Here is a 25,749-nt window from a genome sequence, read left to right as displayed (position 1 = left end):
GGATGTGTGGTCTTAATCTAAGACCTAAAGAATGAAAAGGACTTTGCCTAGAAAAGATTTGGGGTGGAACGGGGTTATGAGGTAGAGAGGGTATTCCAGACAGAGAAAGAAGCACATGCCGGGTCCTGGGGGATAGAATGCCTCAGTGAGTGCAAGGTGGGACCACAGAAGGGCTGTTTGCAAAGGACAAACTGAGTCTTTTAAAAAGCATACCCTGGGGCTTCCCTGGTGGCGCAGTGGTTGAGAGTCTGCCTGCCAATGCGGGGCACACGGGTTCGAGCCCTGGTCTGGGAAGATCCCACATGCCGCGGAGCAACTAGGCCCGTGAGCCACAACTACTGAGCCTGCGCATCTGGAGCCTGTGCTCCGCAACAAGAGAGGCCGCGATAGTGAGAGGCCCGCGCACCGCGATGAAGAGTGGCCCCCACTTGCCGCAACTAGAGAAAGCCCTCGCACAGAAACGAAGACCCAACACAGCCAAAACTAAATAAATAAATAAATTTAAAAAAATAATAATAATAAAATAAATAAATAAAAATTAAAAAGCATACTCTGGCTATGGAATGTAAATGGATGGAGGGATGGTGGCATGAAGCCAGCTAGGTGCGTCTTCTGGGTGAGTTCAAGGTGGTGGTGCAAGGGCGTGGCAAAGTGTGAGGAAAGAAGCGGTTTCGTTGTGAGTAGAAGACTGGGCATTAGACGGATGCGGAGCACGGTGAGGAAAAGGACAAAGTGGGCTTTCAGATTTACTGTGGAGCAACTGGGTGGATGGAGGTGCCCTTTACTAAGCAGGGAACAGACCCTGGAGAAGGAACAGGTTGGAAGGAGATTGGGACATGCAGGTAACCTGAGAAAACTCCAAATACAGCTGTTCACATCACATGACCATGATGACATTCAGAAATCTATGAAAAATGGCATCAATGTTAAAAAAAAAAAAAGTGTGTTCTAGAACTAGCAGAGACATTACAGCACATTTCTTCATTCTGGTTTTTTTTTTAATCAATTTATTTATTTATTTATATTTATTTTTGGCTGTGTTGGGTCTTCGTTTCTGTGCAACGGCTTTCTCTAGTTGCGGCAAGCGGGGGCCACTCTTCATCGCGGTGCGCGGGCCTCTCACCATCGCGGCCTCTCTTGTCGCGGAGCACAGGCTCCAGACGCGCAGGCTCAGTAGTTGTGGCCCACGGGCTCAGTCGCTCCGCGGCATGTGGGATCTTCCCGGACCAGGGCTCGAACCTGTGTCCCCTGCATTGGCAGGCAGATTCCTAACCACTGCGCCACCAGGGAAGCCCCTTCATTCTGTGTTTAAGTGAGGCAGTGGTGATGTGCCGAGCAGTTTAGGAGGTTGAACTGTGTCCTCCCAAAAATACGTTGAAGCCCTAACCCCCGGTGCCGTCCACGTGACCTTATTTGGAAATAAGGTCTTTGCAGACGGAATCTGTTAAGATGAGACCATTCTGAATTAGAGTGGGCCCTAAATCCAATAACTGGTGTCTTTATAAGGAGAGGGCGATTTTAAGACACACAGAGACACAGGAGGCAAGAAGGCCAGATGAAGACAGAGGCAGAGACTGGAGTTACGCTGCCACAAGCCAAGGAGCCCGGGAGCCACCAGGAGCAGAAGAGGCAAGGAAGGATTCTCTCCTGGGGCCTTCGGAGGTGCACGGCCCTGCCAGTTTCTTGATTTCGGAATTCTGCCTGCAGAACTATGAGAGAATAAATGCCTATTGTTTTAAGCCACCCAGTTTATGGTACGCTGCTACAGCAGCTGTAGAAACTATTACAGGGAGGAAGACTGCTTTTAGCTTCAGAAGAAATTGAAAAGGAAGACCTAAGCCAGATACAAGGCACTGAATGAGACAAGAAGACAGTTAACTACCTTGCAAAATAAGCGTTTGGGGAGTTTGAACCTATTTAGGTCTTGAATTTAGTTTTCACGTTTCAAAACCGGGGACAGTGGTACTTAATCCATTGTACATCCACTGTACAATCCATTGTACATTGGGGTGTAGTCTGTGCGCTGTAATGGATAACTAATTATAAGTTATCGCTGGGCAAAAATTGGATATTATAACAAGTTATTATTCATTAATCTATGAGTACAACATGGCAACCTATTCCTTTTTTATTACAATGTTACCGCTACTGCTGTGTCAGGTCTGATAGATTTGCACACCTTCTTCCCTCTGAAGGCAAAGCTGGTTGACAGTTTGCCATCATTCTAGTATAGTGGTTCTCAACTGGGGGACATATGACAATGCCTGGAGACATTTTTGGTTGTCACAACTGGGAGGGAGGCGCCACTAGCCAACAGTAGGTAGAGGCCAGGGATGCTGCTGAAACATCCCACACAGCATAGGGTGCCCCCTACAACAACGAACTGTAGGGCTTCAATAGTGCCAAGCTGAGAACTCTGCTCTAGAAGTACCCAGACAACCTGCAGTCAAAGCTTCAAGTACCAAGAATTCACTTTCTCATCCAAAGTAGTCAAACCGATCACGTATCCTTCTGAAATCTGACAGAACAGACTATCAATACGGTGACTCACAAGCAGTCCAGAGCTAATGGAAACTTTAAACTTCTTTCTGATAGTCTAAAAAAGAGTGAAAATTCCTGTCCTAGAAGACAGGGGTATGGTCACTAGCCGCTCTGCAAGCACTAGCAGTGATACACACACACGCTGCAGGGCCGAGGTAGCCACTCATCCCATCCGCCGGCATAAACCATCTCAGCATAAACCATCTACCAGACTGGACGGGAGGAGGAAGAGTAAATGTCCTCCCAAGCAGTCCCTCCCAGTACCCAGCGAGCCTCCCTGAAGCTGAAAACCACTGGAGACCCAGCAGCTAAGCTCCTTGACTGAATCCTAGAATTATACTTAGGCACTGGGTGGTTGGATCAGTCCTACAGAGCTGGCACAGGTAGATATCTTTCATCTGTACCTCGTAGCCAAGCTTAAGCGATTGCCTTGTTCAAAGCTGCTGTATCTCCTTCATGGCTGTCTCTGGCATGCAAAGCATTTGTAGCTGGCTCCTTGAAGCTATAATAGAAATACGGCTGTGCATACTGTACATTTTTAACCCAGCCTGTTTATCAAGACTCTGTGGTCTGCTTGTCATCCTCACCAAATATTCAGGTCATAAACAACTTGAACCTCCAATGCTATTCCCGGAGTGAAGAGCACCTTAGAAATATGATGAGCTAATTGGTGAAGGCAAGAAAACCCCAGTTTTGGTAAAGGCAGTTAGGTACTCAGGGTTGCCCTCTCCACTGAAGCTCTATTTCTTTCTTTTATTAACAAAGAAGTGCAAATATATCTAAGGAAACAAATATGGGATAGCTCACAGTGAAACATTAAATATAATGGCAAAATCTCCTGTGGAGGGCAAAGTACACTGCTAAGTAGCATAGCATATATCTTAATTCTAACTTTCAAAAGGTCTGTATTTATTGGGTTCTAGGCAAGTTCAAGAATAAAAGTTGTGGGACTTCCCTGGTGGTCCAGTGGCTAAGACTCCACGCTCCCAGTGCAGGGGGCCTGGGTTTGATCTCTGGTCAGGGAACTAGATCCCACATGCTGCAACTAAGAGTTCCATGCCGTAACTAAGAGTTCCATGCCGTAACTAAAGATCCCACATACCATAACTAAAGATCCCACATGCCTCAATGAAGATCCCGTGTGCGGCAACTAAGACCCAGTGTGACCAAATAAACAAATAAATAAATAAGTATTTTTTAAAAAAACGTTGTTCCTTTTAAAAAAAAAAAAGAATAAAAGTTGTGACATACTGGTTTAAATACCCTTAATGTTTTCATCACCATAAGCAAAACTACATTTACATTTAAAATTGGCTTGGTACTGTCAATGTATATTTTATCATTAAAAATCAAAAGTTTAGTGAAAGCTTTTGGTCCATTGAGACAGAACAAATATCTCAACAGCTGAAAGATGTTAAAAGTCAAGAGTTCTGGCATTTGAAGAGTCATATATAATTACCCTCCTCTAAAAACAAAACATCGCAAAGAAAGCCAAAGAAACTTGCTATCTCATAGGAAACCAACAAAACACAAAAATACAAAAATTATAATTCCTCTCCAATCTGTATTTATAAAATTTACTTAGCTACTAGAACTATTTAAACTGTCCCAGGTAAGAGAGATAATCTCTTCCTGAAGTTATGGGAACACTATTTTCCTAAATATGAAAAATAATCATCAGTATCTTTATGTATTCATCATCGTCACATTATGGCTCTTCAGGGCAGACCATACAAAGTTTTCATGTCACCTCGACAGCCGAGCAGCTGAAGTAATTCATAATACAGTCTGATTAAAAGGAGCAGAAAGAAAAGCTCAACCTCTGCTTCAATTTAGTTTGAACTTTCAAGCTAAAATGTCAGCAACTCAGAAGTAGAATTCGAATAAACATTTCATGATAAATTTGGGCATTAATTTTATATATTCACAGAAGTCTGTTTCCATGATTCTCTTTACTTTGTCTAAACTGTACCCTGTGAACTAACTACTACTATTCCTATCATATGCCAGCAATTCAGCCTACCTTCATCGCCTTCATATATGGAAATAACAAACCACAGATTTATATTTTCATTCTAAGTTCATATTCTAGGAAAGACGGACTATTTATGGAGAAACAGCAGGAAAATATTTTATAATCCAACACATACTGAGTACATTTAATAAAGAATGCTCCCTAGAGAAAGGCAGAGCTAAGGGCTAAGGGGAGTATGTGTATGTGTATGTGTATGTGCATGTGTGTGTGTGTTTTGAGTGGGAACAGTTAGAACAAATGCTGTAAAGAAAAGGCTTGTACAGTATTCCTTCTGGAGCAGGACCTGACTCCACAACCAGAAGTCTAAAGTAAGAGAATAAACACTCTGCCAACCAAGGGATTGACTTTCTTCCCTGAAGCAGGGAGTATTGGAGTATTGCTAACATCCTCCCAGTCACGGGGAAACTTTTTTCTAAAAAAAAAAAAAAAAATCTAACCTTTCTAAAGATTTTCTAACAATCTTTAAGAGCAGTGGATTTTAAATTAAGTTACAAGAAGCGCTAGAGTCACACCCCAGCTTGTTCTCAACCGGAGCAACTTCTGTCTGTTTTATACAAAGGTCCTATGGCAGAAGAACTGTGAAAAATGCTGATCGAAAATATTAAGAGGGTTGCCTCCCCAGGGATGTCAAGAGAATCCAATGACGTTAACCTGTCAAATGTTTAGAACAGAGGTTTGCACGCTATAAAAGCCCAGCAGCAGTTGGCTAGGATAATGATGCTGGTAACAATTCAAGTCTTCACTGTAGAGGTAATTTTTTAAAAATGAAGCACAGAGGCTTGTATGAGTCCATGTGTAGAAACTATACACCTGACATCTCAAGCTTTTAAAGGATGATCACCTCCAACAGGTAGTTTGAATTACAGAGCTTCAAAACTGGATGTACAGCGATCAACGCCACAAGAAGGCTTACCTCTTCTTCTTGGTGATAATGAGCACGTCGTTGAAGAGGAAGAAGTAGACTTGCTGTTTGGACGTCCTTTTTGAGAAAAGCCCAGTGTCTTCCACATAGGCTGTCAGCTCACCTCTTTTGACCAACCACCGGGAAGAGGAGACTAGAGGAAAAGGCTACAAAAAGAGAAACACTCAGTACCCAAAGCCAAAGTCAAGTCCTTTTAGGATTATTGAAAGTAAAGTATAAAACTTACATTCAAACAAATGATATATCATTATTTTATATAATAGTGTATTTAACAGGTACGTAATAGTGAAATACAGTTAGAGAAGGATAGCACATTCTCCAAGAGAAAATCAGAAAGAACAATCTATTTTCCAATATAAAAAACTATTAATATTAACTTGCCTATATAAAAACTAAAACTCAATCAGAAAACGTTATTGGGTCAACCAAAAATTATTACCCTTCCATTAACTCTTAACTGAAAAAGAAGATTGATAAGGAGTCACTTAAAACTGAAAAGCCTCAAAAGGAAAAGGAGTCACTTAAAACTGAAAAGCCTCAAAAGGAAACGTATTGGTATCAACTGAAGTTATTTTAAATATCACAAATCAGAATCCAAACATACGAAAAAAATATGATAGCCACGGTTAAAAAGAGACAAATTGGGCTTCCCTGCTGGCGCAGTGGTTGAGAATCTGTCTGCCAATGCAGGGGACACGGGTTCGAGCCCTGGTCTGGGAAGATCCCACATGCCGCGGAGCAACTAGGCCCGTGAGCCACAATTAATGAGCCTGCGCGTCTGGAGCCTGTGCTCCGCAACAAGAGAGGCCGCAATAGTGAGAGGCCCGCGCACCGTGATGAAGAGTAGCCCCCGCTTGCCGAAACTAGAGAAAGCCCTCACACAGAAACGAAGACCCAACGCAGCCAAAAATAAAAATAAATAAATAAAACCAGCTTAAAAAAAAAAAAAGAGACAAATTAAAAAGTATGCATTCAATTCATGAACTAAAAAGACTTTATTCAAAAGGAAAGAAAAAAACCCTGCAAACGTATGTTTTGTCTATTGATTATCTACTTAGCTGTATTCTGGAGAAAACCTTTTCTTAAGTTTACGGTAGTTTCCCTCATGGAAGTTCATCCCTGAAAGCATCATGCCATTTTCTGGTTGTGAAAATGAACTTCTTCCAGAATAATCCATCTTAATCTCATAGAAAAGGCTATATTCAAGGAACTGCATACTGTCTTTTCTTTATTCAGTTTACAGTTTCCAACTGGAAAACTCTCAAAACCTCAGAATAATCCTTACCCTTGAAAGCTCTTTTTTTTAAGTTACCAGAAATGCTAACTGCCAAAAATCTGATTGAAAAAACGACATCCATAAAAATAAGCAAAAGTTCTTGGACACACAAAAGATAACTCTAGTAAGTGTGGTGCAACCAAATGTCATACATTTCAGGGAATAATGATTAAAAATAGCCAAAGGAAATTGAGGATATTAGGGAGGAAATAAGAATGCTAAGAAAGGAATTCATATTTTTTTAATTTATAAAGGACATTTATAAGAAGGTTGCTCATCAGTTATATACTATTTTCCTGAAGATTTAACATGGAAGATGAAACAGTATGGCTGATCTCAAAATTTCAAAACTGGCTATTTAAAGGAGTTCATGTAGTTTTCAGCCTCCAAATCTCAAATCAGACTATGGCTGAGACTTAAAAGGTGACAGAGAGGTTGCTTAGATAACTCAGGAGGAACTCACCAGCACACACAAGAGGTCACCACAAATAATCAGAGTCAGGTTAGGTCCTGCCACAGGGCTGCAACTACTGGAAACACACTGCTATCTTGTTATTGCGTGTATAGGATAAACCAATGACAGTATTATGTAATGCCACCCTATGACTGTTCTTAGTTTAGAGGATGGGGAAAAAAGTTTTTTTAACTCTTGGTCTTTTTTTTCTTTAAAAAAATTTTTTTTTATTTTTGGCTGTGTTGGGTCTTCGTTGCTGTGCACGGGCTTTCTCTAGTTGCTGTGTGTGGGGGGGCTACTCTTCATTGCGGTGCGCGGACCTCTCACTGTGGTGGCCTCTCTTGTTGCAGAGCAGGGGCTCTAGGCACGCAGGCTTCAGTTAACTCTTGGTCTTAAAACAGATTGAGCTTTAAGAACATCTCATACTCCACTGGGCAAAAATAAATTTCCAATGTGTATCTAAAATTGACAGTGGCTTGCAATATGTCTATGCTTCTTTAAAAAACAAAAATCTGATATCATAAATGTTTTTTGTTTCAGTTTATTGTTGAAAGATTAAACTCATTCAGATGGCTTTCTTTTAAGAAGAAGCTATAGGGCTTCCCTGGTGGCGCAGTGGTTGAGAGTCTGCCTGCCAATGCAGGGGACACAGGTTCGAGCCCTGGTCTGGGAAGATCCCACATGCCACGGAGCAACTGGGCCCGTGAGCCACAACTACTGAGCCTGCGCGTCTGGAGCCTGTGCTCCGCAACAAGAGAGGCCGCGATAGTGAGAGGCCCGCGCACCGCGATGAAGAGTGGCCCCCGCTTGCCGCAACTAGAGAAAGCCCTCGCACAGAAACGAAGACCCAACACAGCCATAAATAAATAAAATAAAATAAATAATAATAATAAAAAAAAAATTTGAAAAAAAAAAAAAAGAAGATGCTATAAAAATGACCAAAATATTTAGAAGAATCGCAGTAGCCCATATTGCTCCTATGTGAATTCCCACAGTTTAGAAGCTTAGTCTAAGACTAGAATCCAGGTGTGAATCAAAAATAAGAAAAGAAATTCATGAACAAAAACACATCCTTAAAGGTATGGATATAATTCCCATGGAGAAAAGATTTTCATTCTTTTTGGTGTTACTTAGCATCCTAGAAAACAAGCCTCAGCATAAAATTTAACTAATTTTATGGGCCAGTGAGACAAGGAAGAGCAAGTTTTTTCTAAATTGAGACAAAAATGCATCATTTAGCCATTTTAAAGTATACATGTAATTCAGCGGCTTTTAGTATATTCACGATGTTGTGCAATGATCATCACTATCTAATTCCAGAACACTTCCATTACCCTAAAAAGAAAGTCTATATGCACTGAGCAGTCACTCTCCACTCTGCCCTCCCATTAATTATCCTTACAATAACTCCATGAGGGAAAGTACCATTATCAGTCCCACTTTACGGTTCAGAAAACTAAGAAATGAAAGTTAAGTAATGCCCAAAGTCCTACAGCTAGTAAGTAGTGGAGCTACAACTGGAACTCAGGCAGGCTGGCTCCAGAGCCCACGCTCTTAATTTATATCGGCTTCCTGTGCCGATCCGGTGGGCTCTCCTCACCCCTCTCACATTGCCACGTGCAGCACATGATAATACTCGTCCAGAAACTTACTAATTTAAAAATGAAAAACACATGTAAGTAAACATACATAGATACATTCATACATACATAAATATCTAATACACACACACACACAGACATATATATAAGCTTCTATTCCCTTCAAATGAGAAAAAGACTAGCATTATTTTGCTGCCATGGTTAAGAATGTGGACGCTGCAGTCAGTCGCAGATCTGATTCCAGGCTTCAGTACTTCTTGGTGTATGACTTTGAGCAAATAATTTACTATCTCTAGCTTCGAATTCCTCAACGAAAAAATGGGAATAATAATTAGATACTTCATGGGGTTCCTGTGAGAATTCAGTGAGACTATGTGAAAATGGCACATAGTAAATACTCAGTAAATATTTTCATGGCAATAATGGCTACGGTAGGACCATAAACCAAATAGAACCAACACAGAACCTGTTACCTTTCCCTCAGGGTCGTTCCTCCTCTTGGATTCCCTACCTAGGTGGATGGTGTGACTCTCCATCCAGTCGACCGGACTAGACACCTGCGGTACCATGGCTACAGCCCTCCTCCAGGCATCCCGCTTCATCTCTCCGCCTCTGCTTCCAGTCTCCAAACTGGTTTTCTGCCTCCGGTTTTATTACGTTCCCAATTTACCCTCCACATAGCTGCTGTAATACATTTTTAAAATAATAAACTGAATCTGGTGTATGTGTGTAGAGTGGGAAGGGGAGGTTGTTAAAAAAAAAAGTCCTATGAAAAACTATTAAGTGAACAACCTCCTCCCCACCCCGTTCCTCATCTACCCAGTTCCCAACCACTGATTACAGCCCCTACAAGGTAGCAACTGTTATTGTTCTTCTATAACTTTCCAGAGATTTCTTACACATAAGCTACTTTTATACCCTTTTTTCCTCCTGTTCTGCACCTTACTTTTTTCACTTAATAATATAAGACAGAAAGCTTACCATATCGATTCCTAAAATTCTTCATTTTTTTTTAAGTTGAGTGGTCTTACATAATTTAGGTGTACTATAATTTATTTAATCAGTCCCCTATTGATAGATGTTTAGGTTGTTTCTAATCTTTTGCAATTAAAACAATGCCATATCAGTAACTTTGTGTGTATGTCTGTATATGTGTGTGTGTGTGTGTGTGTGTGTGCTTAATTTTATACGTTCATGAGCATATCAATAGGATAAATTCTTAGAAGTAAAATTGCTGGGTCATAGTAACTTGCATTTGTAATTTTGATAGTTATTGACAAATTGTCCACCATTGGGGTTATAACAATCTTTCCCACGAGCAACAGATAAACATGGCTTTCCCAACAACTCACTGATAAAATGTTTAGTCAAACTTTTGAATTATTTATAAATCTAAGTGGTAGAATACATTATTTTAATTTCAATTAGCAATTTTCTTCTGAATGAAGTAAAGCATCTTTTCAGACATTTAACAGTCATTTGTATTTCCTCTTCTGACAACAGTTTTCTAGTTCGCAATTTTCTAATGGATTTTTTTCTTTATCTTCTTATCACTTTGAGGTTATATGTTGGGAATATTAACCCTTTATCTATATGTGAGTTCTAATTTTTTTTCCCATTTTCCTATTTCTCTTTTCACTTTTTAAATGCCCTTTAATTTTCACTCTATGGAGAAATTTTTTAAATTTTCACATCGATCAATTTTCCTTTTAATGACTTCTGGATTTGGAATAAGTTTAAAAGGCTTTTTACTATGATGCTAAAGTCATCTTTACTCAATGCGCATCTGACTGTGTCACTTCCGTGCTTTGAACTTTTCAGTAGCTCCCAGATGATCCTGCTCTGCTCTTTCTTTTGGCACACAAGGCCCTTCCCATGAGTGCTAGTTCTGCCCTGCTCCCCCCCACCCCACTGAATATGTGCAATTCCTGGGCTACAGCAGCTGAAACCATGCCCTGTGCATTTGTTCCTGCTCTTCACTCCTGGAAGACCCTTCTCTCTCTCCTCTCAAGATCAGCTCAGCTCCCCACCCCTTTGTCCCTCATTCTTAGGGCCGGCCACGCCCTCTCCATTGCTGGTGTTCTCAAAACTCTTCTATCTCCCATAACAGCTGTAGACTTGGCTCACTCCTTTGTATTTCTGTAGGCTTCTACTAGATGGTAAGCTCCCCAAGGGCAGGGATCATGCTTTTGTTTTCCCACTTCAGTCCACAAAGGTGCTCATGAAATTTGTTGAAAGAATGCATGTGCTTGGACAAACCACTTAACTTCTTTGAACATCTGTTTTCTCGTCTTTGAAATGAACTGAATAAAAATGTCCACTGTTATCCATAAAGTGTTATAGAAATGAGGTCCTAAGGTTGTATTAGTATTTCTAAGTGGTCTGAATTAAGTCCTTCATTATAAATCTAAACTTAGAATATTTTCCTTTAAGTTTGCAATTTTAATCATTGAACCAAGAGGAAACAAAAATCCAAAAACTCATGCACTCAACTGATGTTAATCACTTATTTTTAAGAACCCTTGGGGTAAGCATTCTTTCAGTTACAAATTAATTGTGGTTCTAGAGAAACAGAGCTTAAAGGTATCTTAAACCAACTGATTATCAGTGAAGAAAGAAAAAGAAAAATGGTTAGGGAAGGGACTTATCAACTTTTAAAATGGAAATGGTTAGAGATTTATCATCTTTAAAAAGGAGGGGATTAAAAAAATCCTTTGATGTATAGATATATTTTCTAAAATACTTAGAAACCAATGAAAGTGAAGGACAGGATTCTTTGTGAAGGATGGGAAAAAATGGGTTTTGAAATTGCCGTAAATTTCTATATGAGGGTATAATAACTATAGTGTGTGTGTGCGTGCATGTGCACACTGTTTTTAGCAAGTACCTATCATTTTCTAAGAAGAGTCACGGATCACCTTTCTGCATTTAAATCTTTATAGTCAGGGTGTCAGAGCAGAAGAGTTTACACTGATCTGCAAGTCAGGACGTCTGGACCCTAGTCCTGATTTTGCCACCACGAGCCGAATGAGCCGAATGTTATTAACATAACATTAATTATGTTAATAATTAATTAACAATTAATTAATAATTAATTAACAATTAATTATTCTCGGGGTTGTATTTTCCTCATTTATAAAATAAAAGGGTGTAGCTGTACTATATCAGTGGCCCTCAAACTATATGACACAGCAGAGAGTTATCTGCATAATGCCACAATCGCTCTAATCCCACTGCACAAATTAGGAACACTTTCACCATGAAAAAATATGACCGCTTTAAGTTGGTTAATTAAATTCAAGTGGCATAAAACGAAACAGAATCACAACCATGAGCACTCACATCCATTAAGATTTGAACTGTGAGCCAACAAAGGAGTTGACTGTGGCCTAGCCTCGCCATTAATTGTTATTTCCTTCTTTGTTCATCCTGTCATCTGCCCCTGAGCAGTATGAGACAAGCAGTAACAGGCAGCACATATGCAAAAAAGAATTATGGAAGAAAAACAAATTTTAAAAGAACAATTCACTAATAATCCTTTTTTGCAAAAAATTATGGAAGAAAAACAAATTTTAAAAGAACAATTCACTAATAATCCTTTTTTGCAAAAAAGAATTATGGAAGAAAAACCAATTTGAAAAGAACAATTCACTAATAATCCTTTTTTGCAAACTGAGAAAGGAGTGTCCTTATTTGATTTAGGAGAACACCCTGGTCCAGCTCGTGGGATACCACTGTTTTGCAGGATACTCTGAGAATACTAAAGAAATCTCCTTTCTATTCTAAAATTCTATTATTTTTAACCACCCTTTTCTCAAGTTTGGTGTCTTCCTAGGGAAAAAAGAAAGTGCTAGTTAGATAATACCTAAGTCTGTGGCCTAGAGAAAGGTCACTTTATCTGGTATTAGCAAGAGCTGAATTGTCCAAAGCAAAGCATCTGCTATTTCCCCTGCCAGCCTCTCTGTAATCAATTTATGGCCCTGCTGTGAAAAGCAAATTCCTCTCCACTTTGTTGCCCTCAACTATCTCTTTATTCACATAAGATTTAAGCAAGAGCAGTAACAAATCTATTTATGAAGAAGTATGAGAGAATACCTTAATTTTAAATTCCAGCTGAGAGTTAATTGTGTACATCATTTCAGTCCTTTCCATCTTCCGAGCTCCTTCATTGCAGAGTCGAACCAACTGGAAACAGAGAATGATAAGGAGGGTTAAGAGGTGAAGGAGAGAAACCTCACTTTCAAATGCAGATCTCACAGGAAATAATTAGCACTGTGGAATCTCCAGAGACTCATTCCAGACAGTTAAAGAACTCACAGTTTCACACAGTCAAGACTTTGTACCCAGTTGGAAGTGGTGTCATCAGGATGTGAAGACAGAGGAAAAAAACGTCCTGAGAACTTTCAGGGACACACATCCTCTGTGCATTATCGCACGATGCCCTCCACATACACTCGGCAGATTCCTCGCATGGTCCAGTCTGCTCCATTCTGCTCCTTTCCTCTGCCCCTCCTCCTCGCCTTCACCCATGGGAACATCACCAAACTCAGAGCAAGCTGCACCTCGCTCCCCGCTTCATATCAGAGCAGCTGAGGGCAGACCACTGACTTCAAAGGCAAATTCTCAGCAGAATGCTACATGCAAAGCATGTGACCAGTAACCTGGATGCTGGAAGAGGAAAGCCTTCCATTGGAACCTAATGGTCAATGATTCTTCAAGGATGGTCAAGCTAAGGGAAATTCAGTTTAATTAGAATGACTGAATTATCTACAAACAGAATGAACTCATAGTCCTTTGATGAGTAGCTGTGATATCATGATTTATAATAAACAAAATATATATTTTGTCTTTGTCCATGGTTTCTGGCACACAGCTCCTAAAACCCTTGTAATTTCCTACGGAAGAGCCACAGGGGCATCTCTGGTTATAATTTAGTTTTGCTACCATTTCCTGAAATAGCTCCAGGGCATAGAAGTGAAATGGGTATCTTCTGTTATTCATAACAAGCCCCTTTCAACCACGGCTGAGTTTATGTTAATGAGGTGACTTCTGGTAAGCCCCTAAGGATGGGGCTGGTTGCCAGGGGAACCAACCAAGTGATTAAAGAGAAGGCTGGAACTTTTAGCCCTGCAGACTTCCAGGGAGGGGAAAGGGGCTGGAGATAATGTGATCACTACTGGACAACGGTTGAATAATTCACATCTACATAATGAAGCCTCCATAAAGATCCCTGAACCTCGAATTTGGAGAGCTTCCGGCTGGTGAAGAAGAACACTCCTGCGTGCTGGGAGGGTGGCATCTCAAGCTCCATGAGGACAGAACATCCTGGGCTCAGGATCCTTCTGGACCTCACCTTATCTCTTCATCTGGCTGTTCATTCTTATCCCTTAATATCCTTTGTAATAAACCACTAATCTAGTAAGTAAACTGTTTTCCTGAGTTCTGTGAGCCCCTCTAGCAAGTTAATCAAACCTGAGGAGGGGGGTCATGGGAACTTGATTTATAGCCAGTGGGTCAGAAACACAGGTAACAACCTGGACTTGTGATTAGTGACTGAAATGAAGTTGGGGGTGTAGTCTTGCGGGCTTGAGCCCCTATCCTGTGGGATCTGATGCTATATCTCCAGGTGGAGTGAGAACTGAATTGAATACAGTCAGACACCCAGCTGGTACAGCAGAACTACTTGGTGTGGGGAAAAACCCCACACATTTGGTGACCACAAGGGTCAGAAATGAAGTGCTCTGTGGGTAGAGTACTGAGCACAGAGGAGACACACAGGAGTTTCTCCTTTACACTGTACCTAATACATAATTACACTGTACCTAATACAAAATTATTAGTTCACTGGCCTAAACCAAAACAAACTTTGTATTTCCAATTTCTTATTACCTGAAAAAGCTATAAAACTTGTCCATAACAAGGATCATTGGCCATAAAGACATGTGATTGTTAAAAACGAAGCTAGAAATTCTGATTAGATTTACTTTAATATTACTGCTTTATTAAGTTACATATGCTTACTGTAAAAAAAAAAAATGATAATACGTAAGTAAACAAAACAGGCCATAAAAGGCTCTGACCTAATCCTACTCCATGGAGGTAACTGGAAACAAGATGGGTTATACACTTTCTCTTTTTTTCCTATGCTTATATGAACATATAAACACACACATATAATGTGCAGAAATTCTAATTTTTGTAAATGGATTATTCAATGCTTGTCTGTGACTTAAGTGTTTCACTTGCCAACATTTCGCCTTATAAATATAACATTCACTGAAAAAAAAAGTTTATTTTGTACCTGGTAGGTGTCAGATGCTAGGGTTACACAATAGGGCAGACACAATAATTACAGACTGAAATCTTAAAGGGAAAAAAAAAACAGGGGGTCTGGGAGGAGGAGGGTAAGGAGGGAGCCAGGGACCTCTCCTGAGAGGTCATTTAGGCTGACAGCGGAAGGAAAAAAGGGAGTTAGCACCCAAATCAATGGAGAGCGCTGGTCCAGGCAGAGTGAACACCAGGAGCAAAGGGCTGGCACTGGGAAAGTGCCGTGTGCCTGAGAAAGTAAAAGGTCCTGACACAGGAAAATGGCACAAGAGCAAACTAGAGGACCAGCCCAGGGTCAAAGCATGCAAGTTCTTCAGGCGTGTGGATTGTGTTCTAAGTGCAAAGAGAAGCCACCAGCAGGCTTTCAGCAGAGTGATAGGATGCAACATATGCTATGACCATATGTGCTTTCCACAGTGTATTTATTCAATCCCCCACTGATGGACACTTGGACGTTTCCAGTCACTTAACAGATATTCTAGGCTTCAAGGGTACACCTATCTTCAGTTCCAGCATATCTTTAGGTCTGAATGGTCTTGAGGAGTTCACTGATGCTGGCACTGATGGCTGCACCTGATCAAAGCTAGGCGCAGAAAATATCCTGGCTGGGCAGGGGCAACTGCAATTAAAATATCCTAAAAGGGGGACTTCCCTGGTGGTCCAGTGGTTAGGACTTCACCTTCCAATGCAGGGGGTGCGGGTTCGATCCCGGGTCAGGGAGCTAAGATCCCACATGCCTCGTGGCAAAAAAACAAAACATAAAACAGAAGCAATATTGTAACAAATTCAATAAAGACTTTAAAAATCGTCCACATCCAAAAAATCTTAAAAAAAAAAAAAGTGACTTTAAAATAATATATATATATATCCTAAAAGGATTAAGACAGAACAAAATCTAATCAAGCAGCCGTTTCTCAGGGCATTTTTATGATTTCTCTTGAAGAATATATGTTCATAGTTCCCAAATCTGTGCTCCCAGACTTGGTCTGTTCCCTAAGCTCTACATCCAACTACCTGGATGGCATCTCTTCTCGGGTCCCCCAGAGCCATCTCAAACTCAGGATGGAACGACCAAACCTCAACACTACCTTTATCACCCCCTCCCCCGGCCCAGTGTTCTCTACGTCAGTGATCAATCCCAGCACCATCCGCTTCCCCAAGCCAAAAAGCTGGGTCCTCACCACTCAGACGCCTCCCGCTCCTTTGTCCTCCACATCCAAACAGTTCATAAAGTCTCCTTAATGTTGCCGTCCTGCTGTCCACTCATCCACCAGCCCTGTCCCCGCACTCAGGCTCAAACCCCCTCCCCTTTGGATTACTGGCCTCCTAATTCTCTGCCATCACTTCTGCCCTGCCCTTATGTGTCATCCAGAAAGACATTTTCAATCTTTCTAAGTTCAAATCTGATCATGAAACTCCTCAGCTTGAAATCCTTAAAAGGCTCCTCGAAGCTTTCAGAATTAAATCTTAGCAAGACCATGATCTGGCACCTACTTACGTGATCCCTAACTTCCTGCTTCTCTTATCTTGGGCCTCAGTCTTAACCAAATCTCTGCTCAGAGCCGCACACTCTTCCACATCCCTTGCACTTTTGCATGTGTGTTTCCCTCTACCTGAACATTCTTCACCCCACTCTGTCCCACTGACTCCTTCTTATCTAGATTTATACCCTCCTATTTGTCTTTCAGGACTCATCTTGGGTGTTACCTCTCTAAAAAGACTGGACAGCAGAGATTGTGAAATTTCCATATTTGTTAGTTCAGTGCCCAGCCCAGTACCTAAGACACAAGGAACGCTCAGCAAATGTTAATGTGTAAACTGCCTTCAGAGATCAGAGATCATTTATAAGCCACTTACAAAAGGGGGGGGGGCTTCCCTGGTGGCGCATGGGCTTCCCTGGTGGCGCAGTGGTTGAGAATCTGCCTGCCAATGCAGGGGACACGGGTTCGAGCCCTGGTCCGGGAAGATCCCACATGCCGCGGAGCAACTAAGCCCCTGTGCCACAACTACTGAGCCTGCGCTCTAGAGCCCACGAGCCACAACTACTGAGCCCGTGTGCCACAACTACTGAAGCCCTCGCACCTAGAGCCCGTGCTCCACAACAAGAGAAGCCACCGCAATGCGAAGCCTGCACGCCGCAACTAGAGAAAAGCCCGTATACAGCAACGAAGACCCAACACAGCCAAAAATAAAATAAATAAATTTATTTTAAAAAAAGGGGGGGACAATTCCTTTTTAGTTATCCCACTTTAAAATGAAAGGGAAAATGGAAAATAAAGTTATAATCTTTATTTCCTAAACTTCCAAACATAGACTCCACCAGCCGCCACCTCCAAAGGCGTATTCAAAACAAAAAAGTTCCCCCCAAATATATCAAGCAATGGTATCATCAGTGGACTCTGTTTAATGACTATCTTGAAGGGACAAGCGCTAATGTGGATATAGTGTTTTTATTAAAATCAGCCTCCGCATATTAAAGCTGTACCTTCCTTCAGCATCTGTCAAAGCTTTATTAAATTTGGCTGAATTTTTTGTTTTAGGCCAAATTTATGTGGAAAAAAAAGAACTCAATCTCTCTAATGGAGAAATATAAATTAAAACAAAAATAAAATATTTTCAATCTATCAAATTCACAAAGATGAAAAGAATACTGGATGCTGGGGAATGCACAGTAAGACAGACACTCAGAAATACTTCTGGTTGTCATGGATACAGGGACAGCTTTCCTTGAAGGCACTTGGGGGTCTTTAAATCATACCTACCTTTTTTTCCCCCAATAAACCCATTTCTGGAAACTTTTCAATAGAAATCATCAGAGGACCACAATCATTTATGTAAGGCCATAGTCCATGCAGCACTATTTAGAAGAGTAAATGAAATGGGTACCACATGAATCCATGTGTAAGTGTACATTTACATCCACTGGAAGGACATGCCGTAAAATGGCAATAGTCACTATCTTCGACAAGATTACTGATACATTTTATTTTCTCTTATTTCAATTTTTCAAATTTTCGGTAATGGACACTTAGTATGTTATTTTTAAAATGTATCTTTGTAAACCTTAAATGCATTCTTTCAGAGCAGTACTTGGAGTGAAGGAAAAAAATCTTATTAATTCCTCCCTTCTGCACTCCTCTCCCTTTACCATCAGTAACCACGGTTGAAAGTCTGATGTGTATGATTCTGGGTACTATTTCTATAAATTGATGACATACATATGTATATAAACACACTTTATTACCTAGATGTCATTACACTATTTGTTCTGTTCTGCAACTTAATGTTCTTCACTTAACGAAACAGCTTAGAGACCTCTTTTAAATAGCTGAAGCAATAAGTTACAGGAAAAGATTCAAGAGAACTTGGCTCTTCTGCCATTAAGAGAAAAGCTTATAACTTAATATTATCTCCAAATAGAAGCAGAATTTTTATGAGGTGCACGTTAAAGCAGTTATTCTCTTTCCACGGGAGAGTAAATAAAAGAGAGCAGCAGGGACGATTTCGTTGGCATAAGAAACCATCTCCTGAGCACCACTCCTTAGACACCAGACACGACTCTGCACCAGCTGAACTATCCGATTCCCTGGAAATTTCCCTCCCCCCGGCTCCGCCCCAGCATCTGAGCCGAAAATCTGGAAGTAAATACACATTTCACTTGATAGAAACATCTTTCTTGTTTTTGAGTTGTTTGACTAAGTCAAGAAGTCTTTCCAAAGCCCCGATTCAGTAAGTTGTCACCGTCATTTCAGCCACTCACAGGAACAATGTCACTGAAGTATTATTCACACTATGCAAATACATTTCATTAGCATTTTAATTACCAAAAAAGATATTACTCATTTTTTCCAAGAATGAATAACCATCTAGAGAGACTTGCCCAAGGGCCTTAGGTGGAGTCCGGTTCTAAAAACTTGGGCCTCATCATACAAAATTTCACTCTCTAAAATAAATACTGGGAACTCCCAATTTCTTTCATTTCAGATAAGGGAAGCAAGTGAAGTTCTACATTTTGATTTTGAACCATAAATGCTCTATGTACACAGTCTTTTTGTTAAAAATACTGACATTGTTTTCCCAGAATCTATAAAACCCCATCAGTAACCTGCACAAATGAAAAAGAAGATGAATCCCTGAGCTGGCTGTATTGATAACCTCAGTTCCCTACAACACTAGGAGATTGGGGGAATAATCCTGATATTCATGACTCCTGCTCAAGAGAGAGAAACGCTGCCTTAGAAAAAACAATTCACTGGAACAGCACTTCGTCACAGAGGGTCCTTCATACAGTAAGTATCAAGGTAAGGCAATTACATGACATTTTTGCCAGCCTTACCTAAAAGAACCAGCGTCAAATCAAGTGAACCAGAGACACCTGAAGGAATGCAGCAGTTTACTGTAACTGGGATGTAAAAGTCTCAAAAAAATTAAGGATCATTGTTGGTTCAATTCAATTACTATTACCTTCCTCCTTTCTCTTCTGTGTGAATTCTTTTCCAATGTCTCAGTAACAACCAAACAAAATCTGACACAATCTCTTTCATGGCCAAGGCTAGAACTTCTCTAAGTACAATAGCTTCTCCTAAAGACCCTCCCCCTCCCCCAAAGGATTTGGGGTCCTGGAGGAGAGACCCATGGGCAGTAGGACCTTAGGTAATTTCATACCTGTCAGGCCAAGTTTCTTCACTTAGTGTTTCCCAAAGTGGGATATGCAGACCACTGACGGAGCAAGAGATGCATTCAAGTGGTTGACAGACTGCTATGGTTTGAATGTTCATATCCCCCCAAAATATGTGTTGAATTCTTAACCTCCGAAGATGACATTAGGTATTAGGAAGTGGGGACTTTGGGAGGTGCTTAGAAGTCATGAGGATACAGCCCTCACAAATGGGACTACAGTAAGTCCCCTACATACGAACCTTCAAGTTTCGAACTTTCAAAGAGGCAAACATGCATCTGGTCCCACAAAGGAACCAGAACCTGTGCCATCAACGTCAGGCGTGAGTGAAATTGCCCTCCGTCTCCTATTGCTGACGATCCTTCAGCTCTGCCATGTCCCACCTCCTCTCCCTCCTCCAGGCAGTAACTCTTCTTGCCTGTTCACTCGATGCCAGCCCCTGTATGCCAGCTGTTGTACTGTACTACCGTACTTTTCAAGGTACTGTACTGTAAGATTTAAAATGTTTTATTTTTTGTGTTCATTTGCTTTTTATGTATTATTTGTGTGAAAAGTATAATAAACCTATTACAGTACAGTATTGTGTTAGTTGGGTACCTAGGTTAACTTTGTTGGACTTACGAACAAATTGGACTTACAAGCGCGCTCTCCAAACTGAATTTGTTCGTATGTAGGGGACTTACAGTAGTACTTTCTACAACAGGCCCCAGAGAGCTCCCTTGCTCCCTTCTGCCATGTGAGGCTACAAGGAGAAGTCTGTAACCTGGCTAGAAGAGGGCCCCAACTCAACCACGCTGGCACCTTGATCTTGGACTTCCAGCCTCTAGAACCGTGAGAAATAAATTTCTATTGTTTATAAGCCAAGCAGTCCACGGTATGTTGTTCTAGCAGCCGAAACAGACTAAGACACAGATAAACTTATTTTTAATATAAAAAAATGGGCAGAAGACCTAAATAGACAATTCTCCAAAGAAGACATACAGATGGCCAACAGGCACAATGCAAAGATGCTCAACATTGCTAATTATTAGAGAAATGCAAAGCAAAATTACCATGAGGTACCACCTCACACCATCAGAATGGCCATCATTAAAAAGTCTACAAATAACAAATGCTGGAGAGGGTGTGGAGAAAAGGGAACCCTCCTACGCTGTCGGTGGGAATGTAATTGGTGCAGCCGCTGTGGAGAACAATACAGAGGTTCCTCAAAAAACTAAAAATATTTTGAGTTGCTATATGATTCAGCAATCCCACTCCTAGGCATATATCTGAACAAAACTCTAATTCAAAAAGATACATGCACCCCTATGTTTACAGCAGCACTATTCACAAAAGCCAAGACATGGAAACAACCTAAATGTCCATCAACAGAAGAATGGATAAAGAAGATGTGGTACATATATATAACAGAGTATTACTCAGCCATGAAAAGAAATGAAAATTGGGTCATTTGTAGAGATGTGGATGGACCTAGAGTCTGTCATACAGAGTGAAGTAAGTCAGAAAGAGGAAAACAAACATTGTATGTTAATGCATATATGTGTAATCTAGAATTTGGTACAGATGAAACTATTTGCAGGGCAGGAATAGAAACGCAGATGTAGAGAATGGACGTGTGGACACAGAGGAGGAAGAGGAGGGTGGGATGAACTGGGAGATGAGGTTTGACATAAATACACTACCATGTGTAAAACAGATAGCTAGTGGGAACCTGCTGTATAGCACAGGGAGTTCAGCTCAGTGCTCTGCGATGACCTAGATGGGTGCGATTGGGGGGTCCAAGAGGGAGGGGATACGTGTATACATATAGCTGATTCACTTCATTGTACAGTAGAAACTAACACAACATTGTAAAGCAATTATACTCCAATAAAAAAAAAATATATATATATATATATAAAAAGAAACAACCAGCTCATAAAACCCATGATTTTGTAGTTATTATTGGCAAGGAAAAGTAAAATAGAGCTAATTTAAAGTTGATTAAAACAAAAAGTGCTTCACAATAAAGTGGTACAAAGATGTACCAAACTCAGAAGTAACGTGCCGCTTCGACATATTTAGGATGCTTCTGATGCGATCATGAGCTTTGCTCCCCTGGGCCGTACGTATCCTCATTGATTCCCATAACTTCGATTGTTTTCTCGCAGCTAAATATTCCTATTAGCATTTAAACATACCCACATTTCTCTAATCTTTAAACAAAAAAAGACCCTGCCTCACTTCCCTTTCAACTACAGCTCTCTTTTTGTCTTTTTACCCTCAGCCTGATTGTTGAAACAGCTACACTAGCTGGCTGCATGTTCCCACCTCCCACTCATCCCTCAACACACTCCAATCTGGCTTCCACACCCACCTCTGCAAGGACACAACCCACCTGATGATAAATAAACCCAGTGAACGCATCAATCATTATCCCACTTTATCTTTCAGGAGCACCCAACGGGGCTGACCTTCCTTCCACCAAATTACATGTCATTTGCCAGACCATTTATTAAGTTTCCCTCCTTCTTTGGTACATTTTGTTCTGTTTTTCAAGTCTCCTCTGTTGGTTCCTTTTCCCTAAACAAGATGAAGTCCGGAGCTCTTCACAGTTGCACTTCAGACTCACTAACTACTCTTCTTATTATACACACTCCCGGGTACTTTCATCCATTCTCCCAGCTTCAAAAATCATCCCTAGGCTGACGATCCACAAATCCACGTCTCCAATTCAAGTCTCTCCACTGAGCTCCTGACTTGGGATATTCTATAGGAATCTCAGTTCTGACACATTCTAAATGGAACTCATCAGCTTCTCCCTCTGTTCCTACTGTAGAGATAAACAAGAGCATCCAACTGGTTGCACAAGCCGGAGACTATTTTCCTTGATTTCCGTCCGCAAATATGCCCACCCAAACACTCTCCATGCCTACCTCCCCAGTGTCGTAGGTTTGCTTCTCTCCATCTTACTATCGCATCAGTACAGGCCCCTATCACCTGTAGCCTGGTCTACTACAAAGGCCTCATCACTGGGGCTCATCCCCACTGTCTCCTTCACAGCACAGGAATTTATAGCTTCCACAGTATCCTAGGATAAGGTCCACAATTCCCTAACATGGTTCCTCAGTGCTCTCTCTCCCGGACTGGGCTCTCGTCACATGAAGAACATTCTAGTTCTCCAAATTCTATAAGCACGTTCCTGTCTTTGGGCACATGTTTATAGAATTTGGAGAATTCAACAGCTACTCTTGCTTCAGGCTTCGGCTTCAGCATTACTATGTTCTTCCCTCTTACGTCACTCATCATCCTTTACTGTAATTCTTATTTAATGTCTGCCTTCCCCTTTACACAGCACATTCCATGAGGGCAGTAACCACCGATGTCTTATTCATCCCCATATTTTCAGGGGCTGGCATCGTCCCTGGCACTGTAGTGGATACTCAATAAATACTTACTGAATTCAGACACCAAAAGAAAATGAGATATCTAAAGGCCCTTAAGACAAGACTGTCTGAAACAGTAAAAATACCCGTTTCATTTGAGTACAGCAAACATTGCTTTGTTTTTCAGCTACCTAAAGAATGGTGTGCAAATGGCTGTGAGAATCTACCAGTTTTCAGCATCCAACTCAGACATGTTCTCTTCAGAGGGATCTGAATGGGTGATCCCATTACTGTGTAATGAGCCCCTCAACACTTACCTTGCTTACTTCCTTTAAGGCCCTTTTGCAGACTTCATACTTTGAAGAGTCCTTAGGTGTCTTTTGACAGATAGTCTGCAATCAAGTAAAAGAAGAACAAAATCAACTGATTTATTGTACTAAGTAAAACAAAACCAACGTCCAGTCATAGAGTCTTACTTGTAGCAAACTTACCAATGCTGAACACAATACTATGGATGAGTCTGAAGATGACATTAAAATCCGATTACAAAACTAGGAAATAGTCTTTAAAAGCACAGGATCCATGTTAACCCAGAGGATAGTTAAATAAGAGGATAGACTTCAGAGATGGGTGAACCTGGTTTCAAATTCCAGATCTGCTCCTTACTAGCTACTTGACCTTGGGCAAGTCACCTACCCTGCCTCTATAAGCCTCAGTTTCCTCATCTGTAAAACTGCGATAATGCTCCTCATCTGTAAAATTGGGATAATGCAATTACATCACAAGGTTGTTACAAAAGTTAAATGATAATGCATATAAAGTTCTTTATGAATACCTGGCATACAGTAGGCTCTCAATGAATGACAAAATTAATGATCACCATCATCATCATTATTATTAGAGCTTATTATATTTGTAGATGATATAATGTGAATAAAACGATCAAAAAAACGGCTGCTGGATTTTCCCTTGATATGTTTACACTGCTATTTTTGTGATGGTAAAATCGAGTTCAAAGAAGGTCACCTGAAGGTATACTGAATTATGTAAAACTTTTGAAACTATACCCAAAGCCAACAGAACCATTTCAACTGTTAAAAATGTTCACCTCAATTAACAAGCTTAACTAAATCTCCAAATGAAGTAACACTGAAGAGACCATGTTTTAGGTACATTTAAATTCTGCCCAGGTGGCCAGGTTCTCACACATGGGAAACAGATTAGGGCAACAGGCATCCAGCAGAGGTGGAAGATATTAGGAACTAGCAAACCACTGGTACCTTAAATGCAGACGAGCACCAAGTCTATAAATCCGAAAGTCAGGTGTCAGGATTGTTACGTGTGATATGTGAGAAGCACAGAGTGTACCATCGATGGATTTATATTAATGGTTCTCAAAATTTTTTGACTATGACCCACTGCAAGAAATACTTTTACACTGCAACCAGTAAACATGCAGACAAAAATGAAACAAGTTTTTTATGAAATAATATTTAACCACATTATGAACGATGTATATATCATATACCACATGTTCTAGTCTATATTCATTTTTTAAAAACACTGCTCATGATTCAAAAATCAATTTCATGACCCACTAATGGGTACAAAAGCAGTTTGAAAAATACTAGTCTTTGTCTCTGGGAGCAGGCATCCTGAGTCCATAGTTTCTTTGCACACTTCAATTTTAGGTAAAATTTTGCACACTATGAATTTTCTAGGGAGAATGACTACAGCTTTACTCACAATCTCAAAACGGTCTCTGACCCCAAAAAGTTTAGAGCCTACTGGGCAATCATGGCATAAACCTCCAACATGGTACCTACAACATGTATATTAGATTTTGTGAGTCCCAATCTATCTAAGCAATTTCCTCAGAATCACAAAGGGAGAGAAAATAAAAAGAGGCTCTGAGATCACAGAATATACAGAATCTAAGGAAACTCGGCTAAAACGCGTTTTCAGAAGAAGAAAAAGAAAGAATCCTGAAAATTCGTAACATTACTAGAAATGTTACATTTAGAAAACAACCATTTCTTGTTAAAAAATAGTAAAGTTTGAAAATTAATATTTTCCTGTATGTGTCAAAGTTTCATTATTTCTATAAAAGTCTTATTAGGCACAGGAAATAAACCTTTTTAGAGCCAAAATTTAGTTTTGATAACCTGGCTTCATTCTATTCTTAGACATGATAAATATTGATTTTTAAAAAATCAGAGCTAGATTCACAAAACTGCAAGTTTCCCAATATTTACAAGGAGAGAAGTTCCTAAATCACAGGGAACGGACAAGGAAGGGTGTAAAGGGAGTAGACTGAGGTGGCCTTGGAGAGCAGCAGGTGCTGTGAATTCTGAAATGACAGCTGAGACTTCCCCTCACCGTGCAGCAGAGCCAGCAAAGTGACCATGATCACACGCTTTCACTCGTTTCTAAACTTCAGTGCTTCTTTAGAATAGCTCTTAGAATTCATAATGGAATCGAGAAAATGGGATTTATTTTGTAATCTTACTCGACTGTAATTTTTTGCTTTATTTTTACCCTATATTTTGA

The 25,749-nt window shown here is 40.5% G+C and overlaps 1 protein-coding gene across 4 annotated transcripts in view; it reads right to left on the bottom strand.

The window, feature by feature from the left end:
- Positions 1 to 25,749, bottom strand: part of ARHGEF26 (Rho guanine nucleotide exchange factor 26) — a 167,621-nt gene that overhangs the window by 54,499 nt on the left and 87,373 nt on the right. For all 4 annotated transcript variants that reach the window (XM_007164806.3, XM_007164805.3, XM_057545163.1 and 1 more), the window contains exons 9-11: positions 23,517 to 23,591; positions 12,925 to 13,014; positions 5,490 to 5,644 (exon numbers count right to left, since the gene is read on the bottom strand). In XM_007164806.3, coding sequence (XP_007164868.2) covers positions 5,490 to 5,644; positions 12,925 to 13,014; positions 23,517 to 23,591 — 320 coding nt within the window. The remainder of the gene's footprint in view (positions 1 to 5,489; positions 5,645 to 12,924; positions 13,015 to 23,516; positions 23,592 to 25,749) is intronic.

The sequence above is a fragment of the Balaenoptera acutorostrata genome, chromosome 4, assembly GCF_949987535.1.
Source record: "Balaenoptera acutorostrata chromosome 4, mBalAcu1.1, whole genome shotgun sequence".
Lineage (NCBI taxonomy): Eukaryota > Metazoa > Chordata > Mammalia > Artiodactyla > Balaenopteridae > Balaenoptera > Balaenoptera acutorostrata.
Note: the sequence above shows the minus strand (reverse complement) of the source record. Positions and strands in the feature narration are given on the sequence as shown.